This window comes from Falco naumanni, chromosome 4, assembly GCF_017639655.2.
Source record: "Falco naumanni isolate bFalNau1 chromosome 4, bFalNau1.pat, whole genome shotgun sequence".
NCBI classification, from domain to species: Eukaryota; Metazoa; Chordata; class Aves; order Falconiformes; family Falconidae; genus Falco; species Falco naumanni.
The window spans coordinates 30287597-30312639 of NC_054057.1; the positions used below are offsets into that span (position 1 = coordinate 30287597).

Genomic DNA, 25043 nt, shown 5'->3' on the forward strand with positions numbered 1-25043 from the left:
AAATCAACTCATATTTTAATGATGCCATCTGTGTTTTTTTTTTTTTAATCTTCTGCCAATACAGTGGAAGATCAAATGGAACAAAATCTAAACATGAGGTTTCATTTACCCTGCCACAAGAAATAATGTCCAAGGTGGCAAAGACAGATCTGTTTGATAATTATGTATTTTCTGCTAAATTGTTCCATATGCTTAGAATATTTGGGGTTTAGCCAGGAAGAAAAGCAAAAGCATTTCTAGTAGTTGAGCAGCTCCTCCCCAAAATGTGTGTCAAGTTATCTTTGCACAATTGTTACATAAAGCAATTTATATTAATTATTTCTGATATTTTCTGATTTTCACCAGAAAAAAACTATGAAATTCCAGAAATATATGCATTTAGCCTAACAGTTTAAAATATGAGCAAAAAATTGTGCAAAAATACTTTGACATACTCTATTGACAATTTCTTGAATTTTCCAAACATAACTGGCATAACTTAAGGGCAAATTATAAATAAACTAGATGGAGTTCAGTAATGTATTTCTTAAGAAAGGAACTATGGGTGTTTAGTCTAGTTAGTACTGTAGTAATTTACAACTTTCTGCTGTTAAGTACCAAATGGCATTTCCACCCTTAGATCCTAGTGCCAAAAAAATCTACTATTTCATTCCAAGTATTTAGCAGTATTACACCAACTGTGCATATATAAACATACAGCTGCCAGCTCTGCAGAATAAATTCAAGAGACAAAATACTTTATAACCATTCTGTTCCCTGGAAGCAACTTATTCTGCACGCAAAACAGCAAAAGCTTCTGCTATAAACAATTAATCTTGATCATAAAACTAAAAACCAAATTTGGGTATCACAGCTGATTACAACCTTCATTGTAGCATGGCACAAAAATACAAAAATAATCAGCTTTTATACCATTCTTTATTTGCATCTCTTAGTTCCATTTATTTTATGGATGTAACTTCCTTACACAGAGCCTTTTAAGTGCAAGGACAATTCATCTTTAAATTCAATTTGAGAAACACGCAGTCTATGATCACATTCAGAAGGAAGACAGACACAACTACATCAAAAATGTGATGCTGTAGCAACGTTATATTCAAACACTGCATTAGCTAACAATTTACCTGGTTGAGCTTAATTTTTGAGTTACCAGAAATTACACAAGTATCTTCTAAGTGTAAATCACTTAAGGCTATTATCAATGCCTTGAGAGGAAAAGAGTTCGATTTGTGGTCTTAATATACACCTAAATGCAGTAAATATCCCATAATATGGATTTGTTACTTCCTAGGCTAATTTTTGACAAAAAGTGTCATTTAGTGGTTTAGTGCTTTGGTTCCTACTGATTGTAATGATGAAATCACAAACAAAAATATAAAGCTATTAAAACACAGAACTGACTCTCTAGACATCCCACAGATGTTGCCAAATAAGCTGCACCCTCTCTTAAGCATCAAGTTTCTAATTAAGGAAGATTAAATCCTCCTGTGCCGTATCAGGGTGGTAACACTGATGCATGTCTTCCCAGAGAACCTTTCACAACATATCTAGACATCTGAAGTATAAAATGGAAATCATACCATTGAATAAGTCCCTCAATTGTGGAATTCAAATTCTTCATGCTAAGAATGGTCCTAATAGCACCTACTGGGTTGTTTCACCAGAGACGATGAACAGAAACGAGAGAATCTGACCATGGCATATGAGGTCAATGAGGTCAGTAAACACATATATGAAGGCAGGAACTCCAGAGAAAGATCATGGAGCCCTAGAAAGATCCCTGTAAGAATCATGTAGCTGTGCAGATAATGCCATCATGAAACCCCCACGTCAGAAAATCTGAGTGTTTGAAATATAGCTGTGTTCTCGCTGTTGTAACTTGCTACAGAGGGAAAAAAAAAAGCGAAATTAAAGCAATTCCTCCAAAAGTTTCTTGAACCTTCCATTTAATTTGACATGGTTCTAATTTGACATTTACTTTAATATGGCTGTGGGTGTAGGGTTGGCTAATGCAGCCAAAGAATCTTCAGAATACTTGACAGATACCTCAAGTATGAAAATATTTATATACAGTGTAAATTCCTACATTTTATTTTCGTCCTGAGAGGAATGTGACCCACTTTACAAAAGAGAGCAACTGTAGGCTTGGGGGGCCATTACTACATCAGAAGGGAGACAGATCTTTTCCTATAAAATTTCACAGATAACATCCCATAAAGTTTCAAGCAGCACATGACTTCGAACAGCACTGAAAGATTCTGCAAAGGGCATTTTCTGAGACAGGTTTAAAGCAGAAGTGTTTCTCCTGCTTCTGGTTATAACCATCTCATAGTGTATCATTTGAATCTGCTCGCTTCCACCTGATACCGCCTTCCCTCCCTGTTAATTTCCATTTATGTTCCTTAATAAGACAAATCCCCTCCAAGAGATTATAAAGTAATTTATATATGGGTTTCCTGGGAAAGAAGAGGCAAAAATGAATGTGGCTGTATTCTTTCCTAGGACAAATGGGGCTCAAACTGGGAAAATAAGGTGAAGGCCTAAAAACGAGGGAGAGTCTTAGTTGTTTATTACCAGACTAGTCACTAAGTCATGTATGAGACCTCAAATAGCGGAATGCTCAAGACTACATCAGATAATCTGTCCCCAGTCTTGCACTTCAGATAGCGTCTCTCTCCATTAAAAGACAGAATGAAACTACCTATAAAATGTAATAACCTTCCCCAAAACATGGCTTTGTAGCAACTCATTTCAGCCCTGCTGTTCCAGAGATGAGATGCATTTCACAATGCAAGCTGCTCCTCAGCGCTGCTACTTGAACTGATGAATGGAAACATGTTTCTGGTGCTACCATCTACTTAACACATCCTTTGCACAAGACAAATAGACAGAAATGGATGTTACAAGTGACATAAAATGACAGCAAAGTAATCTAAAGTTGAGAGGAGTGGAACAGAAACACTTGCTAAGGTTCCTCTCAAACACAGCCATGTTTCCCCATTTTGTGCAAGTTTTTTGTCGCATTCTTCTGCTTTGTTCTAATTCAGACAAATTCAAATCCTGCAAGAAAAAAAAAAGCTTGTAAAATTCCTCCAGTGTTTTTGCACACATAACAGGTAGAGCCTGATGGCATATTATTTTTAAAAGTTTGCCTGCTCAGGCACTTCCTCTTCTGTCATTAGTATCTCCAACACTTTAAGTTAGAAGAGGTAGCGTAAGTCTTTCTACATTTTTTACATTATTAGTAATCCAACTCTTTGCTTGAATTTTTTTTTCTATATAGCTAATAATAGTTATTACGATATTCCACCATTCCATCTTTTCCCAGCCTTCCTTATTGCTTAAATTTAAAATCTTTCTTAGTCTAACTATGCTTTTAAACTTTTCATTTGTATACACAAATTTTATAGCTTTCTCTGTTTTACTGGGTGTCTGCTGTATTTAATTCTGACTCTCTTTCACCAAGTGTCTGTCCTATTTAATTCTCTGACCAAGCATCCTAATTAGTTTGTAGAAGCATCCTCTGCTTTTATCCACCCTTGGCTCCAAATTCAGTTCAAATATACAAAACTCATAACATCAGCAGTATATCCTCTAAAATTTCTTGACAGATCTCTTGACCTTTGAGGTACCAGAAACATCACAAGTCTAAAAAAAAACAACCCAACAACCAAAATCAAACAAAACAACTCACATTCTACTGCTAGACCCACTAAAATGGAAAACTAGCATAAGATCAGCAGTATAATGCCTGAGCTCTAACTGTCTGTCTTCTCCCACCCTGACAAATCCTACAAACTGTAGGCTAAATCACACTCCTGAAGACACAGCTGCTACCATCTATAAAATTGACTGCTACCAAGTAGTAAAGTCATATTAGTGACTACAGAAAAACTATGACCAAAATTAATGAATTGGGTTTTTTTTTTCCACATCTGTAGAATTAATTTCATTTTCAGTATCTTGCATAATATTCTAGTCCTCCATGTGAGACACCAGAAAAGGGATAGTTTGTCAAGTTAGTTACATGGCAGATGAAGTTAATCAACCTACTGGCTTATACAAAAATGCCTGCTGGGTGCTTAAAGTAAAATGTTTTGCAAAATACGTATTAATGAGTAACTGAATTCTTTTCCCTACAATATCACACCCACATAGAGCCAGTGTCTCAAAAGCATTAACAGTAGCCATGGCATTCTTTAACACGGCTGAAGTTACGACATTGAAGAAACACATTTACTGGTTTTAAAAGCACTTTACAGAACCAAGACATTAGATTTTCCTAGATTTGCTTAATATAAGTTCCATAAAGACTTAAAAAGCTGTTTTACAACATTCACATACCACAAGAACCTGAAGTTTAACCAGATCATGTATGAGATTTTTCTCAATTTCATAAAATACTTTTTGATCCATTCCCAAAATGCAGCTCAGCAAGCCCTGAAGTTCATTGAAGCAGATTAGTGCTTCTCTTAAGACAGTTAAGAGATTAAAATAAATAAATTTTGAAAATCTCCTATTAAAGATCTGAAAAAAAAAAATTATACACCACTGGATTGCCCACAACATGCATTAAAACCAACTCAAGCTCTGCTATACAGGACAGCCAAACTCAGGTTATCATTTTTAATGTTGCTTTTTAAATAAAGAGTAGCAGCAATATCAAACGTGGAATGTCAAGTGTTTATGCAGTAGTCTCCCTTAAACGGGGGACATATCTTCATTTGCCACAAAGTGGTACTTAACACACTGCTATGTTTTCTTAAGTAGAAGCAAAACCAACAAGCAAATTGTGTATTTTTCCCCTGAAGTGATTGAGTGATGCTGAACTTAGTTCACAGCCTGCTAATTAATCACTCCAGAAACACCACACCAAGTCAGCACGCGTGTACCTCCAAAAATGAGAGTTCAGTCATTGCATGTTGAAGACTCAAGACTGTTTGCACAAAGACTTGCACTACCTAAAGCAGATGTTCCCAAACTGTGCTATGCAAGACACTTCAAAGTTATTTTATGTGTGTGGTAGGCATTAAGAGCCACTGAGCTGCTCAGGGTGGGGAGAAGAGGGGAAAAAAAGAAAGGGCGGGGGGGGGGGGATCAGAAGCAGTCACAAACACTATGCAACAAAAGCTCTCTCAAAGCCTACAAGCATGTGAGTGCTTCTTGCTCAGAATACCCCCATCAGGCTCCCAGATTTGGAGAATGTAAAGGGAAACAGGATGAGATTTATATGGGAGTTGAAAGGCAATCAGCCATTTCTGAGAGCAAGAATAGGCAGAAGGTTACAGGACGATGAAGTGTAAGATCAGGAATAAACTATTATGTCTTTCTCTAAGAGGGTCAGCGGTATCTATATGCTGTCTGGGAATTTCTGAGCTTCTAATACATCAATGGTAGTTCTCTTCAACTTAGAGCCTGGAGCTGAGAAAAAAAAACAAACCCTGAAGAATTACTGTACATGACATAGCTATAATGCAGCGGAACAGCAATTACTGTGCAGTGCTTCTACAGCTAGCCAGTTGTACCTAGTCACCTGATGCCAGAATTTTAGTTTGTTTTTTTTTTTTAAGCACACATATGGAATATAACTTTACTTTTGCTTTTGTCATTTACTTTAAAACAGAAAAATAAATCTCAGGAAACAAGCAGTTGTTCAAATTTGTGAACTCTCACTTGGGCTTTGAAGCTCAACAACCACATCCCAAACTGTACAGTGCTTGTGGTTTCCAGATTTAGAGGCAATGAACTCTTGTTCTGTAACTATCACAGAGGTGACAGTCACCTGGTGAATCACCAAAAACATGTCCTGGCACACCTGTATTTCTTCTGTGATATTTCCCATTCAGTTGCTTGTCTGGGTACATCTTCCTTGCTTCTACAGAAAAAAAAAGTCATCAGGAGGTGCATGCTTGTACATTGTGATTTACCATCAGACCTGTTAATATGATATTGCTTTAGCAACAAAAAGGGGAGGAAAAAATCTTGCAAAAATTTTTGAGGACAGGGATAGAAAGTCAAAGAAGAAGGTGAAGTGATTCACTTCCTTCTGGAACGAGGTGCCTAGATGCACAGAGGCACCTATCTATCACATTTTTGGGTTTTTGAACCATTTGTTCCTAAAACAGAGTATTCTTTTCCTGTAATTTAATTTTTCCATATGTTAGAGCAACACAGAAAGTTCATATACATAAAGCTAATCAGACATTATTACATAATTAAATAATCAGACATTATATTTAAAAATCATCATTTGCTATGCTTTTGATTTGTAGAAAAGACAGGTTAATACCAAGCAGAAAATGACAGTTAACACCACAGATATTTTTTTAAATTAAATTGTTCATTCCAAAACAAATGGTTAAACTCTTGTAAAAAAACCCCAAATCTTACGAAAACAGCTGTTCTCTCAGTATTATACATCAATAGTCATTTTTTATTATAAAGCCAGGAATCTAAAGTGATTTTTAAACTCCCGTTAGAGTTCACAGTTTCTTACATATCAGTTTCAGTAAGGAACTCATCTCACTCAACCTGGACCTGGTAATTACTGATTAACTCAAATCTGGTTTGTTTGTTGGTTTTTTCCCTACTGAAACAACGTCTTAATTTTGGCTTCATCCAGCTGATAGCTTAACAGCAACTTCATAGAATTTTTGTCTGGGGAATTTCTGTATGATTTTAACGGAAAAAAGGAAACTGTTACATTCCACATATGAAACAGTACAGTTTCATTATTTTACTAGTAAAATGTGATGATGAGTTTTGCCACTATTACATTAAAAGGGTATGGAAGTGGTTTGAAAGGTTTCTTTAGAAGATAATTCAAGTTCAAACCTTGCTATATAAGGGTACTAGTGAAAAAGCACTTTAACAGAAATATCCCATTTAAATGGATGAACAAAACCCCATACATACATTCCACCAAAAGAAATGAAGTTGTGTTTTTATGCCAGCTCAAAACTTTTCAGCAATTTAACAGAAGACTTTCTGCAACGACTGAAGCATGGCAAGGGAATCAAGTGGGCTTTTGGAGGGTTGCTTCCTTTCCAGTCCAAGACTTTCTTTTCTCTACTTAGGGTATGAGACTTATTCCCAGTTTATTTCACTGTCAAGGTCCATGGATGTGTTCTGTTGAAGCCACATACATATCCTCATTCTAAAAGATGAGTCCTTCCTCGTCCCTTGCAGAAACCTCTAGTCACCCCCTGTATTTCAAAGGTTGCCCTTGAGGTCAACCCAGTTAGACCTGAATTGTACTATACAGAGGGGAAGAGGAACAGATCACTTGGGACAGAATTAGAGGGATGCTCTGGAGAAATCCTAATTCACCAACTTGGTGATACAAAAACAATGATAGTCAACACTGAAAACTTTGTTGAAGTCAAGGGAAACAATACCACTGCTCTCCCATTGTCCGCAAAACCAGGTACCCTTCATAAAAGGCAGGTAGGTTTTGTCAGGCATGATTTGCCCATAGTCTACAGATGCAGAAGACTACTATTATCAGAATGTAAAAGCTGAGGCAGAATTTCTTCACTTAAGGCAGTAGCCATTTCAGAGTAGTACATCCATGTTACAAGAAACACTGAGGGGTTCAGGGTAGCTGACACTCCCTGCACTGAAGGTAAGTCATTGCAAGGACATCAGAGGGCCCACAGTCCGCTGATACAGCCTGAGACAAGCAGAGGACGGAGGGACACTTCAGAAATACTCAGGCTGATATATTCCTAAAAACTCTTACAGCTGCAGGAGAGCATAAGCCTTGCGTTATATCTTCAAATGCTCATGTGATGCACAAAGAGGGGCAATGTTTTTTTTCTTTCCACATCACTAGGTTTAATTCATTAGCATTTATGACACAATTAGCATACCAACCAGGAATTCATATTTGCATTTTTATCCTTCTGAAGGATCAGCTACAAAACACAAAATCTATGAGGCTCCACCGGTCTACAAAGCTTCCCATTAAATAGGTCAAGAAAGTATATTAACAAAAACCTTCAGCATCAGAGTGCTGTATCATGACAGATACATTTCAACATCCTTTAATGTGATCAAATCAACAGCCTGGTCTCTGGTAAGATACTACATACAGCACCACACTGAGCACGATGGTATCAAAGGAAAATTAAAAGCAGTTGTGAGAACAAGAAGGAAAGACTGGAATTATTTGTTCTGGCATGTCTCTTATCATTGTCTGGTAACAAGTACACCAAACAACAAATGGTACAAGCGAGGAGGGACACTAGGGGCTACCCTTAAGTCTTCTTCCAAACATGGAAAATATTTATGTGGCACATCCTAAAAAAAAATAAAAAAAATAAAAAAAAATAATAATCAGTAAAGGAAAGACTTCATCCTTCAACAACTTGTAACCTCCATGTAGACATCAAGGGGCAAAAATTAATTCACTGAAATGGAATACTTCAGTAGAAAAAGCTAGTGTCTTGTGCTAACCCACAGGAATTGTACTGCTGAAGACATGACAATAGAGTCTGATGGGGAGTCAGAATATTTGCCCATCTAGGCCATGGACTTGCTCCAGTAAACTCCTACTTTATACAATCAGAATTTTTCTTGAGGGGCCAAGCACGTCTGTCTTTCAGCTTATTAGATGTTATATGACTCCACACATAAAGTGTGCATTACTGAGCAATTCAAAAGGCAGATGGGTTGAATTTCAAGAGGCAATTATTCAGTGGAAAAGTGAGCATCTTCTTGTTTAATTAAAAGCAGAGTTTAGCATGCATCACTGAGGGCAACTAATTCGTATTTGTATGTCCCCTTTAATGTTCACAGCTGGCAAACAGCAAACCTACATTTTCTCAAGACAATTTCAGATAATCCTATTGTGGTTCTTACAGTTTACTTCATTTAAGTTTCTAGAATAACTAAGTTTTATCATTAACAGAATACCTGTTAAAATACAGCTTGGACAGTCCATCACTGTACTGAGGTGCAGGAACTCCCAGGAGGCTTCTCCCAGGAAACATGTATCAATACACTATCTGAAACTCTGAAGAGCTCATTTGAAATTGGTTATTTTTTAACTTTTTCAGATTCTCTTAAAAAGAAATTATAAATGAACCTGTTACAACCACTGAGCTCTGGGAACTAGAATTAGCTTCCAGTCTTCTAGCTAGATTTCCAAAACTATCCACCAAAGCAATCATTCTTTAACTAGTGTTCTATCAAAGCATGTATGGAGCAGAAACTGTTTTAACAGAGTTAAAGTTTTTGTTTACTGAGGCAAAATAAACACTGTTATAACTGGTTCGAACTGTAAACATCTACAGAGCTCAAGCACACAAGCAAGTCTTACTTCCTTATCAGAACACAGATAAAGTCTAACAGGAAAAGCTAGGGCATTTCTCCTGTCAACAAGCACACACAGGAGGAAAACTGCAGAGTTATAAAGGCACACAGTATTAAAAGCTATTCCAGTAATAATAGATGATTTCTACAAATTTTTAAAGTGTATTCATACCAAAGTCTTAAATTACCAGGACATATTTTTAAAGTCGTAGTCAAGCTAACTACACTTGGACAAATTCAAATGGGTGAATCACAAAGCCCATGGAAGACAGATCTGGAGAGCCTGGTGCTAGCTCTAATCATACTTCCCCACTCAAACTGTCTTTGCAGGAGGGATCGGTTACCATGATTTGTATAACAACAACAAGCTCCACATCTCATTATCTTTAGGTGCTACAGCGTAGTAATAAAAACATTAACAAAGATTGCAAGATTCGGAATACACAGTGTCAGAGAACCAGCAGTAGTTCCCAAAGCCAGGCTTTTTATCTTGGTACCCATTCTGGGCTTGAATGTCATGCTAACCCTAACAATGCCAATCTTCAGAACACCTACATGGTTAGCATAGGATAAACTGTATTTTAGGCTCTGATCTTGCAAATGAGAGAGTATTCACTGCAACAGGTATTCAGAGCAAAGCCCAGAACAGTATGCTGTAAAACTAGTCTCCCTATTAAAAACAGCTATGGGAAAAGACAAATGCTCTGCATACTGGAATGGGGTTTTTAAGAAATTTTACAACAGCTTTGTGGAACATATGAGGCTTCTACAATGGCTTTCCATATGCCTTTGATTAAAACATACATACAGGGCAGAGAAGAAGAGATAACCTTTATTTCTCTTCCCTGCAAAGGGAATTCTAACAATCATTAACATTAATTGCTGAAATACTAAAGTGCAACAGGAAAAGAAAATCCAAAGAGTATACTGTCAGTATTTGTACCCAGTTCCTCCTTTTTAGCCTACAAATATATTGACATATTAGGCTCTTACTTTGTGATATAAACAGAATTTTCAATTTTAGACATTTGTCTTAAGGTATATTAAAGCCAATTATATCAGTCCATAGGGGTATAGGGCTGCCTAGCAAACACAGCAGTCCTAAAAATAAAATGTTTCCGAGAGAGCTAAGAATAAGCATGTAACAATGAAAAAACATACACATTTTGAGATTTAAGGTGATGTCACAGTTACATGGCTCTAATAATAATTTTTGAGGATCAGAATTTAGGACTTCAAAGCCTAAATCCCTACTTATGTTCTGTTACGTAAAATACAGGCTAAAATAGCCTGTAGCAGACAGTCACAAATGCTCACTATGAATCGCGGGGGATTGGGGTGGGGGGAAGACAAGTACAGCAGCGTGGAAGAACAAGCATGGATTAGGAAATAACTTGAATGGTATGATTGACTGATACCAAAATAACTACAGTTCCAAAGTTCAAATTTTGTAATAACTTTGGGTTGGGGCCGGGGGCAGACAGTATAAAAGGACACATAGTGGGTTTGTTTGAGTGGATTTTGCCTTTTCTTTTTTTCCTAACTCTCAGATAAGATTCAAAGCAGCTCATTCAAAAACGTGAAAATTAATTCATGGTAGAAATTAGAAAGAGAATGACATAACTTTCAAGGCCGGAAATCAAGCAAATTTAAATCTGAATAATATTTTAACAGGATGATATATCTGCTAGAATAATCACCAGGAGATGTGGTGGATTCTCCATTTAACTTCTTCACGTTGAAATCGGATAGTGTTCTACAAAACCCACAAGAAATCTGTCTCAAACTACGGGCTCTTTCCTACCTTGAGAGTACAAAAATGGCTCAAGACGGAGTCATAAATTAAGTAAGTCTAGTCAAGCCCACCAGAAGCTGCTGGCAACAGTGAATTCCTATACGGCATCAGCATAAACACTTTGAAGCATTAAGTGCAGCCTGATTCCACTGCTCTGCCCTGGAGGGCTTTAGTTTTTCCTAACGTGCGAGTCAGGAGTGTCCATGTAGGCAGTATGAGGAGCAGGGAAAGAGGGTAACGTGAAAGGGTAGTCACACTTTCGGAGAATACATGAGGAACACTGCATTAGACAAACATGGCAAGTAAATATAGTAACAGTCTGAAATCAAAGCAAGTCAGGCCAGACCTGCAGTATTATCCTGGCCTTAACAGGTTGAGTTGTAATCACTTGTTCCACCCTTTCAGGTTTCTGTTTCAGACCACCACAGAACACTTGGCAGCATGGCTATCTACATGTTGCAGCCTTTCTCAGCGCAACAGAATGTATACATTGTCTCCCACTTTGCCCGTCTTTCCCATCTGTACATCTTATCTTAAGCTATATTCCCCAGAGCAGAAACCACATTCAGTCTGTTCTTTGCAATACACAGTATGATAGAACAGCAGGCATCACAAGAAAAATACATTACATCAAAGAATGTATTTTATGTGATGACAATGGGTGCAAAATTTCAGCTATCTTATGCCAAGGAATGTGTGTTAATTATATTACAAAGTAAAATTAGGCAACACAAACTTACTGGAAAAAATTCTTAATTATTTTGTTATTGCTGTGCTTGCCAGAATCACTTGCATACAACATAAGAAACCAATTCTAAACTAATTTTGAGCAGAAACTTTCTTCTGTAATTGCAGAAAACTGTCCAATAAGCAAGAGGGGGAAAAAACACATATTTTAAGCCACAGGAATTCTTAGCTAAATGGATGAAAGGATAATTAATAAGCAACATGTTAAAATTTGTTTCTAATGTATCGATACATACACATAGAGCACAGCTACTTCATTTTAGATCCTGCAAGGCTTTCCTTAATTCTCAGTATACCTTTAAGATGAAAAATCATGCCCATACTATTAAAAAAAAGTGATCAATCACACAAAGTTTACTTTTATCTCTTTAATCTAGCTGCTTCACCAAAACCTCAAGATGACTAATTATAAATGTTCTTCCTTACTGCATTAAAGTATTTAAATTATTATCAATTCATTATATAAGGACCAAAGCTAGAGGCAAAAGGGCTTTTTCCTTTAGCATGTATTGGGAACAAGGCTATGCCTAAATGACTGTCCAGTTGTGCTCCAGATGCTGAACTCACACTAACCTGCACCCACACATAGAGCTGTTGTCCCATATTCTACTTCATACTTTTCACTGCTGAATGCACACATGCACAGGCACTTAGCATCAAAACAGGGTGACCCAATACCAGGAAAACATACAAAGTATTTCTTTACCGACAGTCAGCAGACACCTGCCTGATTTATCCTAATCTCTTAAAAATAAAAAGCTTGCCTTAAGCCACTTCCAGAAAGTATCTTACATGCACAAAATAAATACTCCAGTGGTGACTTAAGCTAACCTGCTTGACTTTGAGGACTGCTAATCCACTTTAGTACAGACAGGTAGCACCACACAGCTGAGAAGCGACACCACCTTAAATCACTCCTTAGCTTTGTCTCACCATGCAATAACTTTGACTTTATAAAGAAACAGACTTGAGACACATTATTTTAAGCCACTACTGAAACTTCCTTCTTGACTACAAGGTCAAATTCATACATATAAAAGCATGCCAGAGTACTTGACATGGGGATACAGAAAGCCTTCTGACACCACGCGGACTTGAAACTAACCTGACCACACGGAACTAGTGTATCTAAAGGGGTGTATCTTGAGTTGTGGAAGAGGAAAAAAAAAAATGTATACCTATTTCCTACAGCCTGAAATATGGTAAGCATGCCTAAGTACCATGTTTCAGTTGACACTATGGAAAAACTCATCTGTCTTCAGCTCTGGGGCAGAGGAAGATACTTTTCTGTTTGATTGGTGGGGTTTTTTTCTTTTCCTTTTTTTAGATATATACACTTAGCTTTTAAAGTAACAACAAAAACCCTCATAGACATCTAAGTGAGGTACATTTTTTTCAAATTGATATAACTTCTTGAGATGTCTTTCACAAAACAGGGCTTTTTTTTTTCCTCCCCAGACTTCCGCCTTCAGAAAACAGGCATTCACTCTGGATTATTTAAACTTGGAAAAATGCAAGTGTTTTCTTTGAAAAAATATCTATTGTTGCAGCAAAAACTTGGGTTTCCTTTCAAGCAAGATCATATGATTGCGCGTTTATATTTTACTTTCCGCAGGAATTTACACACCCCCCATTTGCATCCTGTTATTCATTTAGCGTTTCCCTTCACTTCAGCACGCTGCATTAATAAAGTGGACCTGTTGGCTCAGTCTAGGCACTCAAGGTGACAATCAGTGTTCACTCCTGCATTTGCCAGATTTATTCTGTAGGGCTTTCTGCATGTATTTAAGCACACAAAACAATCCTTCAAAAGAGCAATTCGGTAAGAAGCACTGCATAGACAGATCATGAAACTCTAACCTAGGGGTTTCAGGGTATTTTTGTTAATTTTGTCCTTCAGAGCATTAATTTCTTTTTTAGGGGGTAAGTTCAACTGAAATAGATTCCATGTTTTTTAAGTACATTAAAATAGCGTAAAAAATCCTTATTTTTCAATACTGGACCTGTCATAGATTGATTACTCTTGTTTATCTTCACTTTAGTAGCCTTTAAACTCCTTCAGCTAGATACTGATTACTAACTTGGTTGGTAGTCCTACAGTTCAAAGACCTGAAAAGTAGTAGTAAAAAGCCTTTTTCTACTAAAAAAGGTTAGACAGCTTCTGTTGAAGCTATTCTATCTGAAAGTACAGGCTAAACTTGCTTTGCCTTCACTATTCAATGTCTCGCACAAGATAAACAACGTCAAATAATTTATCTTTTTATCATTTGAGGCTTTTTTATTTTATAAAGACGATAGGTAAAACATTGTGCTGTAATGCATCTAGTACATGCACTTGTTTGAAAAGTCCTTTCCTACGAGGCAAATCAAAATTCTGCTACTTAATTCATTACAACAAAATCAAATACCCTGTATTCCACAGCAGTGGTTCAGTATGGTGGCATTAGCTTGCATATGGTTGTGTGATGTGGGTAACATGCTAATAGTATGCTACTGAGTTGAAAACACAGGTTAAGTTTGCTTCAACTTTGGATCCACAGTAGTTAAATTAGAACCTGAAATAACTTCTCTGCCACTAAAGCACATCTAATTCATCACCATGCTAAGGAGTTGAAAGCTACCTTTGTGTTCAAATTAGAAACAAGCAACTAATGTAAATTTTGGTTTCTTTACAGCTAAAGCCACAGATTTTTTTCCTATATAGAAATCATAGCCTTAAACCCTTTTATTCTAGGACCTTCAAGTGCAAATTGTCAGGGGAGGAGAAACAAGAATCAAGCATTTCCATTGCATGAGAAACAGATTTGCTATTATCGCTCCATCCCAAATAATTGCAATCTTTACTTGTTTCAGAAAACTATTTTTAAAAAAAAAAGTTCAAGACTAGAATTTTCTCTTCAATTCACCAAGACAACACTGACAAGCCAAATCACTTTTTTTACTGCAATCCACCTGAGATGACATCTCACAAAGACTTTGATGAACTGATGTGCCAAGAGAACTCTTTCTATTTCACAGGAGTAAATATTTTCATTTGAAAAAAACCTGCTAGAAATATTTGACCAACTCTAGCCTTGAGTAGATTCCATACTAAGAATTGTCCTGAACAAGTACAGAAATGAAGACACTTGCCTATATTCTTCAAGCAATAAAACACAGGATAGAAATTTACGAACATTACTTAATTGAAGCCAGTAGACACAATAAATGAAAATAAAGTGTTTTGTATTCCTGCAGGAAAAGCAGAACTGTCTTCTGCAGTTAGGTTTCTTCAGTCCTTTCATCCATGGTATAGAGTCACTTATCAAGAAGCTGAAACACTAAATCTTCCACTGATGAGGACAGAGGCTATTTTAATGTCCAAAAACTTATTAAATTGTAAAGGTTGAGGTTTTGTTTGTTTGGGGTTTTTTGGTTTTTTGGGGGTTGTTTTGTTTTGTTTTACTATCAATTCCATTGTAAGCAAGATTTCTTAGCTACAGCTGATCAACATAATTCCATCTTCAGTATAATATATACAATATAAATAATAATATAAACTTCACTGACTGGTAAAAAAAGGACAATTGTTTTAATACAAGCTCCCTGGCTTATTCCAGCAGTGAAAAGGACCAGACTATTTCTGCCCTCGAAGAAATAGGCATGAAGCCAGCCATCAGATCTCACCCTACAAAATAGTTCAGGTACCGAGGGAGAGGGGTAGAGGACTCCTTGCCCAGCTCTGAGATGGTGTAAGGGAACACATCCTTCTGGCCTGATTACTATTCCAAGTGCTGCTGTATTACCTTTGCCAGGGCTGGGGTCACTGAAAACCTGCCCACACAATTGGAGAACCTTAGCTGTCATCTTAATGCCTCATGCCCTGCCTTAATCAGGGCTTGAACACAGGAAAGACTTTGCCTCTCTTTCTTTACAAGTCAATTTTGTGATAAGGAAGGGGCACTAGCAATTACTTTACGTTAAAACAAAGTAATTTGTGATGCACCATTAAGCAAATCAAACAGCTAATGGGAATTCATATGACATTTTAACAGTAATAGTTTTATGAAGGTGATTTTCGGAAGGGAAAAAACAAAACCGCTTAAGTATCTTTGATAGTCTAGTGAAAAGGACTGAGAGACTTAAGAGCAATTATTAATTCCAAATGCAAAGGCTTGAAAGACTGGTGATTTAAGTGAAATATAAGTAGTTACATTTGGTTTTCAAGAAACTTTATATGGTTATGTTGTATATACCCATGCAACTGGATGTTCTATTGAAATACTGATAAATTTAACAGTTTAAGTACTTAAACAGCTGAAATCAAGATACAGTACCAACAGAATTTTACAAGCAGTCCAAAACCAAATAAATTCCTAATCCTTACCGTCAAAAAAACTTTTGGCTCTCAGGTAACTGACACTGAGCCTAAGGACAGACAGCTTATCCAATTTGGCGATAACATCTTGAGGGAAAGGCAGAAGGCTAGCCAAGCGGTCCAACTCTGCATTCAAGCGGTCCCTGTGTCTTTTGGATGGATTAGACTTGACTCCTTCAGCTGGAGATGGCTTTACTCTGTGGCAAAAAAAACCCAAAAACAAACACAATATAAACATAATTTCTTTCCCAAAATAAAGGTAAGTATTTGCCAAACCTAATATTACAGATTGCCTTTTAAAATTTAACAAGCAAAGTGTCTTCCTCAAGTGGCTTCTGTTTTCCATTTGAAAAAAAAATAGAATGGTTTAACATCATCCCCCCCGACACACACACACACTGTTAAATGAAGCAGCTAGACTCACAATGGCTATTTGAACATGTAATGAACATTTGAAACCTCAGATTCAGCATTTTTTATAAAAAGATTCCTATACTTTCATTCAAATGTCACTTGAATTCTTCCAAATGTTAGTCTTGCATTTGTACACATCTTACTAAAAATTATTGAATTATTTGTATTTGACAGTACACTCTTTCACTTCAGTTACAATTTTTCACAGGTGTCCTTAATTTTTGTCAGTGTTTGGAACATGATATTGTCAACTGAATACAACAAAAGTTTCAGTAACTTGCTAGACAACAAGGCATCCACAACTGCACAAGAAAACAAGAGATACAGCAAACACTATCGAGCTTACCCTTTAAGCCACCTCTCAGCTGACAGCATTTCGAGCACAGCATGACAAAAGCACAACTTTCTACATTAAAATGCACAATTAAAAAAGCTTTGTTATGAATTACATAAAGTTTTTGTAAACTTGCTATTTTCCATTCATGTCTAGCCTGAGCTCCCATTCCAGATACTTGGATACTCATACCTTCCCATATCACAGACACAGATGTCTAAAAGCCAGGTTAAACCCCTACTCATCTGAATTAAAGTTAGTCATTACAAGCCAATACTGAAACAAAATCATTTGTCTGCAAGAGCCATAGCAGATTTTATTACATTTATTGAACAGTTTTCTAATTAGAATGATTCATTATCACTTTTCCAGTACGGCAGTTCTACTTAAGATCTGCAGCAGTGACCAATGTGTGCTGCTCTCATAGAAACATTGGTTCTGCAAGATGTATCACTCACCAAAATACTACGCATAAATACTTTCAGCAGTTAATTTCTTCAGTATTTCATTTAGTCTGCTTCCAAGCTTCGTCCTTCTCTCAACCTTACAATGAGAAATTGCAAAAGCTCCAAGAGTTATTTTTGCTACTGCTGAAAGTAAACCATGCTGAAAAATAATTTCAACTAATACTTCCAGTCAAATAAGTAGCAACAGAGTGGACATACCTATTTTTAGCTTGCTTTTACTTCATATTTCAATTAGATTTCTTGTTAGTTTACATTTAAGCCCTTCTTCTTACAGGCATCATTGAATAATACAGACACTTGAGTAAGTGTCACTTGTCAAAAATAAGTCTTGCTGCCTGTTCCCTAGCACTACAGCCACTCTTTTGCATACTGAAGGAGGCATGCTCCTTATGTGGAGCCTGGAAACTTGAGGATGCCATAATACAAGATGTTGTTAATACACATTAATATGATACATCAGCAGCAACTACTTACTCCCCAGATGAATAAAGTTAAGTTTGCTGCAGGGTAAAGATTGTCTACGACATGGTTCTAGTAGACCTTTATCCAAAAAGCACTGGAAAACTGGGGAAAAACAATGAATCATGAAATATGAAAATTCTCTCTTGAAAAAAAAGTATAGGTTCATCATCAACCGCAACCGATGACAAACTAAATATTTGGTTAGATGAGTGCTTCAGTCACAAGCCGTGACTTTGAGACCTGCAGCTCACCACATCCCCAAGTGAATATTAAACTTAAAATAATATAGTAAAGCTTTCTTCACATTCTTATATTCTGGCAGAATATTCACTTGTACAAGCTATATGATTAATACAATTTAAATATAACCCTAAAAAATAAAGTTTTAAATCACCAAACATTACCAGTAACATTAAAAGAAATTTACAAGATAACTTTTAATGTATTAAACTGCCATAAATGTAGAGACAGAATAATAAATTCCAAACTTTAAGCAGGTAACAGTTGTGTAACAATCAGTGAACAGCTCACTCAGACCTCAAACAGGTCTGCTTCTAAAAAGTGGAGTTCCCCATGGAAACCATTCAAAACACACAAACTTTTCCAAATACTATAGTTATCTGTTTTCACAACTGTCCTCCACTTTGCTTAAAACTTCTATAAGCAATTTGACAAGTTAGTTGAAACTAACTGTGCAGTTATCTTGTCAAGTTGTTAGACTTAATTGCTTTTGCTTTACATGGTAACAATTTTTCTTTCTTTTTTCCCTAACTAGTTCAAAGCATAAGGATTTTCTAAGTGTAGTATACAACATTTCTGAATACTAAGTTACCAGTTTTTGCAGCATAAATCTTACCATGTTCTCTCCCTCCAAATCAAAGTGATTTTCACTAATTTTCCCCTTTGTGACTCAACTAAAATTAATTACATAAAAATGGATCCCTCCATAGTGAAGGGAGTAAGGGCAGAAATGCCAGGTGTGTAAGTAGTAAGTTAAACCATTTTCCATCCACTTATGTAAATCCTTGATGCTAAAGACAGCCCTAGCTGCATTGCAGAAAATTATCTTCAGGGGAAACTACGTGCTATGTCAAGATTAAATCCATGCATGTGTTTTTTTTAAAACAGTGGGAAGAAAAAAAAAAATACTATGGGAGGGAATGGATTTTAAGCTGATCTTTCCGTTCTTAATCTTTTACCTTTCACAGGAAATTTGAATTCCCTAATCAAAGGCAAGCAGTCTTGATACACTCAGTGCCTCCAAACTGAGCTACAATCTATCGTCCCAACAGCTGCAAGACAAGCCGGCACTCTTTAATTTTTGTTTTTACAATTCTAAAGGATTTGCCACCATAACATTAGCTGACTACTATTTTCACAGGTCTGCTACAGCCTACTTAATCAGAATTTTTCATTACACATGCTTACCATGTATGCCTTCACAGAAATTAACACTAGGAAAGTGTGCAAGTACCTAAGTCTTAATTATTATCACAAGGCTGAAATAATTTTCAATTTTTACATGCTAGCTTATTTTTTTTTAAGTGACATTGAAGCAGTTATTTGAGAAAATGAAAAGTAAGCACAAATTTAGTTTATTCATAATATGACAACAAAAACTTTGAAAAACCAAATAAAGCACTGAAAAGCATGATAACTTATTAACAAGGTATGAAACCTTTTTAAGGCCTGAAGCACGAAATGAAGTCAGGAAATAAAAGAATGTGCAAGAAGAGAGCTAAAGCTACAGCAACATGTTAAAAAAGTACAAGTTAGAACCGTTTTATTGCTTAGGAAAAAAAGACTGAAGAAAGAGCATACATGTCACCTAGCTAATGGATTTAATCTTTTCAGCTACATGTATTTTTCATTTCATATTTAACAGTACATGCAATAAAATGTTATTCTTCTATATGCGATTTAATTCGGTGTAGGTCAGGTATATAAAATGCACGTTACCACTGCAGTTACCATTACAATAGGTGACATCCGCTAAAATTCTCTATTTACTTTAGCAACTGAAAAATACTTCTAAGCATTTAATCTTATTGCCCACACCAGATTTATGATTACTGAAAATCCAGCAGATGATTCCTTTGGAAGCACAAGATATGACACAGATTACCAACCTCTTCAATCAAATGTATTGTCAATCTATATTGAAGGGGCAAGAGACCCTTTCCAGTAGTTCCTTCAGTAGACAACAAAATCAGCAAAGATTTATGCAACTGTAGGGATAAAGTTGGTTTTACTAAACAGTCTCAATCATCAGCATGCTACTCATCTGATGCTACCTAACTGTTTGTCCTCCAGCAGTAAACAGTTTAGTTGTTTTGGTGTAAGGACAACTCTACCAAAGTGACAGAGGCAGCCAGAACACCAACCAAGAATGAAAGTTTCACACTCAGTTTTAACATATTTCATTACTGTTTAAGATGACAAGCCAAGGCTATATGTAAAAAGAAAAGGAAAAAAAAAAAGGTATTTTCCTATTTATTGACCATGTTATCTACATTTTCCTATCTGTAGTTGCTACAGGTCCTCTTTCTATACTTTTGCAAGAAGCACTGAACAAAAATCCACCAACTAAAAAAACCACAAACCTTAAACCCTGTGAATTTTAAGCAGCAGTCTACATGTAACACACAGGTACCCCAAGACTGGCAAAGTTATCATGACATACATAGAATAAACTTACTATATAGAAAACAGCTTTATCGCCTCCTTTTCAAATAAGAAGTACGAACTGCTGCTTGTAACAGATACTGCTTTACACAAAGGAGTATCTTAAACATTATTTTTCTTTTCTGATGAACTTCCATTTTAAATCTTGTTCTGGAACTTCTTGTTCATTTACCTTGAAAGAATGCATAAATAGTTGCATATTTTAGATTAAATTATCTCTGTACTGCTTTCTGAAATTACTGTCTCTCGTTATAATTAAGGATCGACTGGTCCAACATTTTCCTCTGGATTACTTAATATCATAAATACATTTAAGCTAACACAGAACAAAACCATATAATAATTTATTATTTAGTCTGCTACAGAAACATGCCTTTATGCTTTTTTGCACCTGCATAGTATGAAACATTTATACCTCCCCAACCCTTTCCTTATCTATTACATTTATCCAGTTACGCAAAACAATTGCTATCCAAACACTGAAAAAAACCCCAACAAACAAACCAAGGCAAATCAGAGCTAATAAGCAGAAAACCATAAAAACTACAAGGTGGAGCTACATTTATCTAATATCCATCACCTAATGCTAGAATCTATCAACAGTAAGCCCCACTTCTATAAAATTTGCATTTTATCCTTCCTGCTACTAGTATCTTAACTCAGCAGTTCAGTTAATAATCACTAGAGAAAAGGAATTCAAGACTAAAAAAACAAAAACCCCAAGAAAAAGCAGGGGCCACCCACTGCTCCCCAGGCTTCATCGGGGAGTGAAACACCCCAGGGACGCGCTGCCACCAGGGGCACTCGCAGCGTTCAAACATTACGTAGGGAGGAAATAAAGGTTCCAAGGGTTTGAGAAAGTGATTTCTGTAGTATATTACACACAATTAGAATGCACATGGTTTAGCGGTTTGGGGTTGCTGGGGGTTTTTTGGCGGGGTTTTTTTTTTTTTTTCAGATGACAAGATAACAAGATGAACTGTATGAATATTTGCCTATTAAGTGCCCACATGACTGCTATTCTTTTTCAGCTGTGATACTGTAATTCCCAACTAAATTTAAAAAAATACATTTCAACACTCGGCACTGTTGATCCCTTCTCTGTTCAGCTCTTTCAGTTCTTTATATGGCACACAGAAATGAGGAGCTGCAGAGGGGCATTTTCTTAAACTGGCTTTGAGTTAACACCATGGCTTTAAAGAGTTATCTGTACCTGAAGCAAGAAGTATTTCTACTTAATTTTTTTCCATGGCAACTACAGCATTATATTAATAGCTTCTTCCATTTCTATAAACTAGTTGCCTGTTGTCACAGATTACCAATTATCCTGCGCTGTTTGGAATTACATACATGGCAAACAAAACATCAGAACAATTATTTACATAAACAATCTCTTCTATGAAGAATACTAGTTGCAACAATGTATTACAATGTATCTCCCCCCCCCCCCCCCCCCGAAGAGCTGAGAATTCTGCTGGGGTGAGGAAACAGCAACCTCAAACAAATTAAAATCACAGTACTGTCAAACCTTTATTAACCATCAGCAAGTACATCTTCCCTCCCTCCCCCAGTCAACTACAAAAGCTTATTGCCTCTCACTTTTTTTGGCCTAAAGGTACGGTCTGTAACTAGTTATGTGAGAAATGGGAACCCTCTGACCCACTAGCAATGTTCTGTAAGGTTGCTCTAGAAGAAGAAACTAAAGAGTATTGCCATTTTGAGGAGAAAAGGAACACGTATAAGCGTTACAAGTGAGCTACATTTATCTTGCATTAAAATAATTTCTAGTAACCCAAGCAAAGCGGGTTAATACTTCGCCTCCGCTTCAATTTATGGGTGAGCAAACTAATACGAATGCTTTTATTCTAAGAAGAAACACTTCTCTCTTTGGTCCTAAAGGGCAAAGTCCCTCAATAGATAAATAGTTGCCATTACCCTCAATAGATAAATAGTTGCCATTAGTAATAAAAAAAAAAAAAAAGGGCTTCAACTAATCAGAGATCAGCCAACTTGCATAAAGATGAGATAGACTGAAAAGGATTACTTATGTAGATACTGCAGTAACGTAACAGAGAAGGTTCCACATCCTCTAACCAAAGCTAACCAGAATTTAATAGTAACTTACCAGCAAGGCACAACATCTTGTGCTTGCACAATCAGAACTTAGGTACTACTAATAGTCTACAAATGCCACCAATACGCTTTTATTTCTTCATGAAAAAACACTCATTTCATTCTTAAAATCCATATCCACAGCATGAATTTAATGAGGTACCTCTACATTGTTGCTTGGAAATGAATAGTCAAAAGAACAAAACACTGCTATTTTCATAAGAAATGCATCTTCTATCAAGGCATTTTTTAAGAAAACGTGCACTTGTACACTTTCTGTGTTAATTTGTAGGGTGAAACACCAGCTAACCCAGCTATGTACATACATTCATTCAAACAACTCCAACCGTAAAGAAGTAAGCGCTCAAGCTGATTCCCCTCCCTCTAAGCCAGTTGTCTACTATAAATCTAAAAACATACCATTCACAATAGAATTTCATTAAATATTTGTCATTCTCTCCTTTAATGCTTTTGTAGTCTTGGCAGTCATTTTCCACCTACAGAAGTACCCATGGAAGTACACGGGGATTTTTTGAGCTTTGCTTATTTTTCTTGCAATTCTGCAGTTTAGCTGTGATAGTTTTCATGACCTATAGATTCTTGACTTTCAGTTGAAAGTGCAAGTTAAGCATCCCCTCTAGCCTGAAAAAGCACTCTCGTCAGATCAGCCTTTGAGCAGAGCATGCAAAGCCTGGGACTCAAACCTAAAGCAGGTGCATAATACAAAATTGCTCAAGTACTAGTCAGAGTTTCAAAATTATAAATTAATAAGCAAAAAGCCACCATACGGCCAGACTTCGCCCCCCGCCCCTTCGACCGGTTTGCAGCACTCGGTTCGTTTGGAGCTGAACAAATAAAAACATCTAATGTAACACCGGAGGGGTAAAGCCGGTTGAGCCCTCCCTGACGGGCTAAAAACAGCCCTAAACGGTGGGAATCGGGCGAGCCCTTCCCGGCTCCGGCCCCGCACCCCCCGCGGAGACACCTGAGCGCGCAGCGGTGCGCGGCGGTCGGAGCGGCCCGCAGCGGCGGGGGCGCCCTGCGCGCGGGCGGCGGCCATGGCGGGGGGGCCCGCCCGGCGCGGCACCCACCGGCGGGACCCGCTGCCGCGGGGCGAGCGCAGCCACCGCTCGGGAGCCGTCACCTCAGATGCCTCCCAATCTAGGTCAGCCGGCTGCGCTGCGTTGCCGGCACCGCTCCCTCCTTCCACCGCCTCGACCTTCCGCGCCCCGACACTCCCTTCCTTTTTTTTTTTAAAGCAAAGAGCTAAAAGCGACAAAACCCCGCCAGCACCCCGAGGCACACCTCCCCCGGGCGCCCCTGCACCGCACCGCGCCACCGGCCGCCCCCGCCGGGCCTCCACGGCGCGGTGCGCGGCAGGACGGCGAGCCGCCGGGGCGCCGCTCTCCCCTCCCTGCCGCTCTCCCCGCCCGCCCCGCGGGGCCGCTTACATTTTCTGCACAGGTTTCCGCCGCTTGCGACTGGCGTAGGTGACATTGGGGTTCATCCTGCCGCGGCTCCAGCGCCCCGCGCCGCAGGCTCCGCCGGCCGGGGGCCGCCGCCCTCCCGTCCGCCTCGCCCCGGCTCTCGGGAGAGGGCGAGCACCACCGGCGCCGCAGCGCTCGCCTCGCTTCGCCCGCGGGCCCTAGCCCTGCCGCCGCCGGCCGTCCGCAGCGCAGGGAAGCGCGGCGCTCGCAGCGGCGGCGCCTTCCCCGGCCGGGCGAGGACGGGAGGCGGAGGCGCTACGGGGCGGGGATCCCAGGTGATCGGCGGCGGCTACACCCACTCGCCGCTCCCGGAGGGCACAGGTGTGGGGGCGGCCGGGGCTTTCCAGCGCCGCTCGCCCCGCGCCTCCCCGCCGAAGCGACGCCGTCTCCCGGCCGGCTCCCTCTGCAGCGGCGGGAGGGCGTGCGGCGGCCCCTGCACCCCGGCGCGGCCGCCGTCTGCTGGCCGAGCGCCTGTCAGTGTGCGCGGCGCCGGGCCGGGGCGCACCTCCCCGCCTCGCCCCGCCCGGCCCAGCCCCGCGCCCGCTCCTCCCGCCGCCGCCGCCGCACGGCCCCGGCCGCCTCCCGCCCCGCCCGCCTGGCAGCCGCCTCCGCCCCCTCGCCGAGGAGGCCCCTCACGGCGGCGGCGGGGCGGAGGGAGGGGGGGGGCGGTGCCGGCGCCATGTTGGGAAGGTCAGGCGAGGATGAGGAGGACCGGCGCGGCAGCGGAGGGGGCGCCGCGGGGGTCTCGCCCGGCGGCGAGGGCGTCGCGACGGAAAGGCCCCGGCGTGGGGATGGGGCGGGAGAGGGAGAGCCCCAGGCCTGTGGTGGCCGCGGTGGGGGCGCTCCCGCGGCGAGCGGGAAGGAAAGT

At 39.0% G+C, this 25043-nt stretch overlaps 1 protein-coding gene across 1 annotated transcript in view; it reads right to left on the reverse strand.

Annotated features, from left to right (window-relative positions):
* AHR (aryl hydrocarbon receptor) overlaps positions 1-24673 on the reverse strand; it is a 63843-nt gene extending 39170 nt beyond the window's left edge. Inside the window, exons 1-2 of the mRNA XM_040589967.1 lie at positions 24140-24673; positions 16224-16411 (exon numbers count right to left, since the gene is read on the reverse strand). Coding sequence (XP_040445901.1) covers positions 16224-16411; positions 24140-24195 — 244 coding nt within the window. The 5' untranslated portion in view covers positions 24196-24673. The remainder of the gene's footprint in view (positions 1-16223; positions 16412-24139) is intronic.
* Positions 24674-25043: the final 370 nt, after the last annotated feature.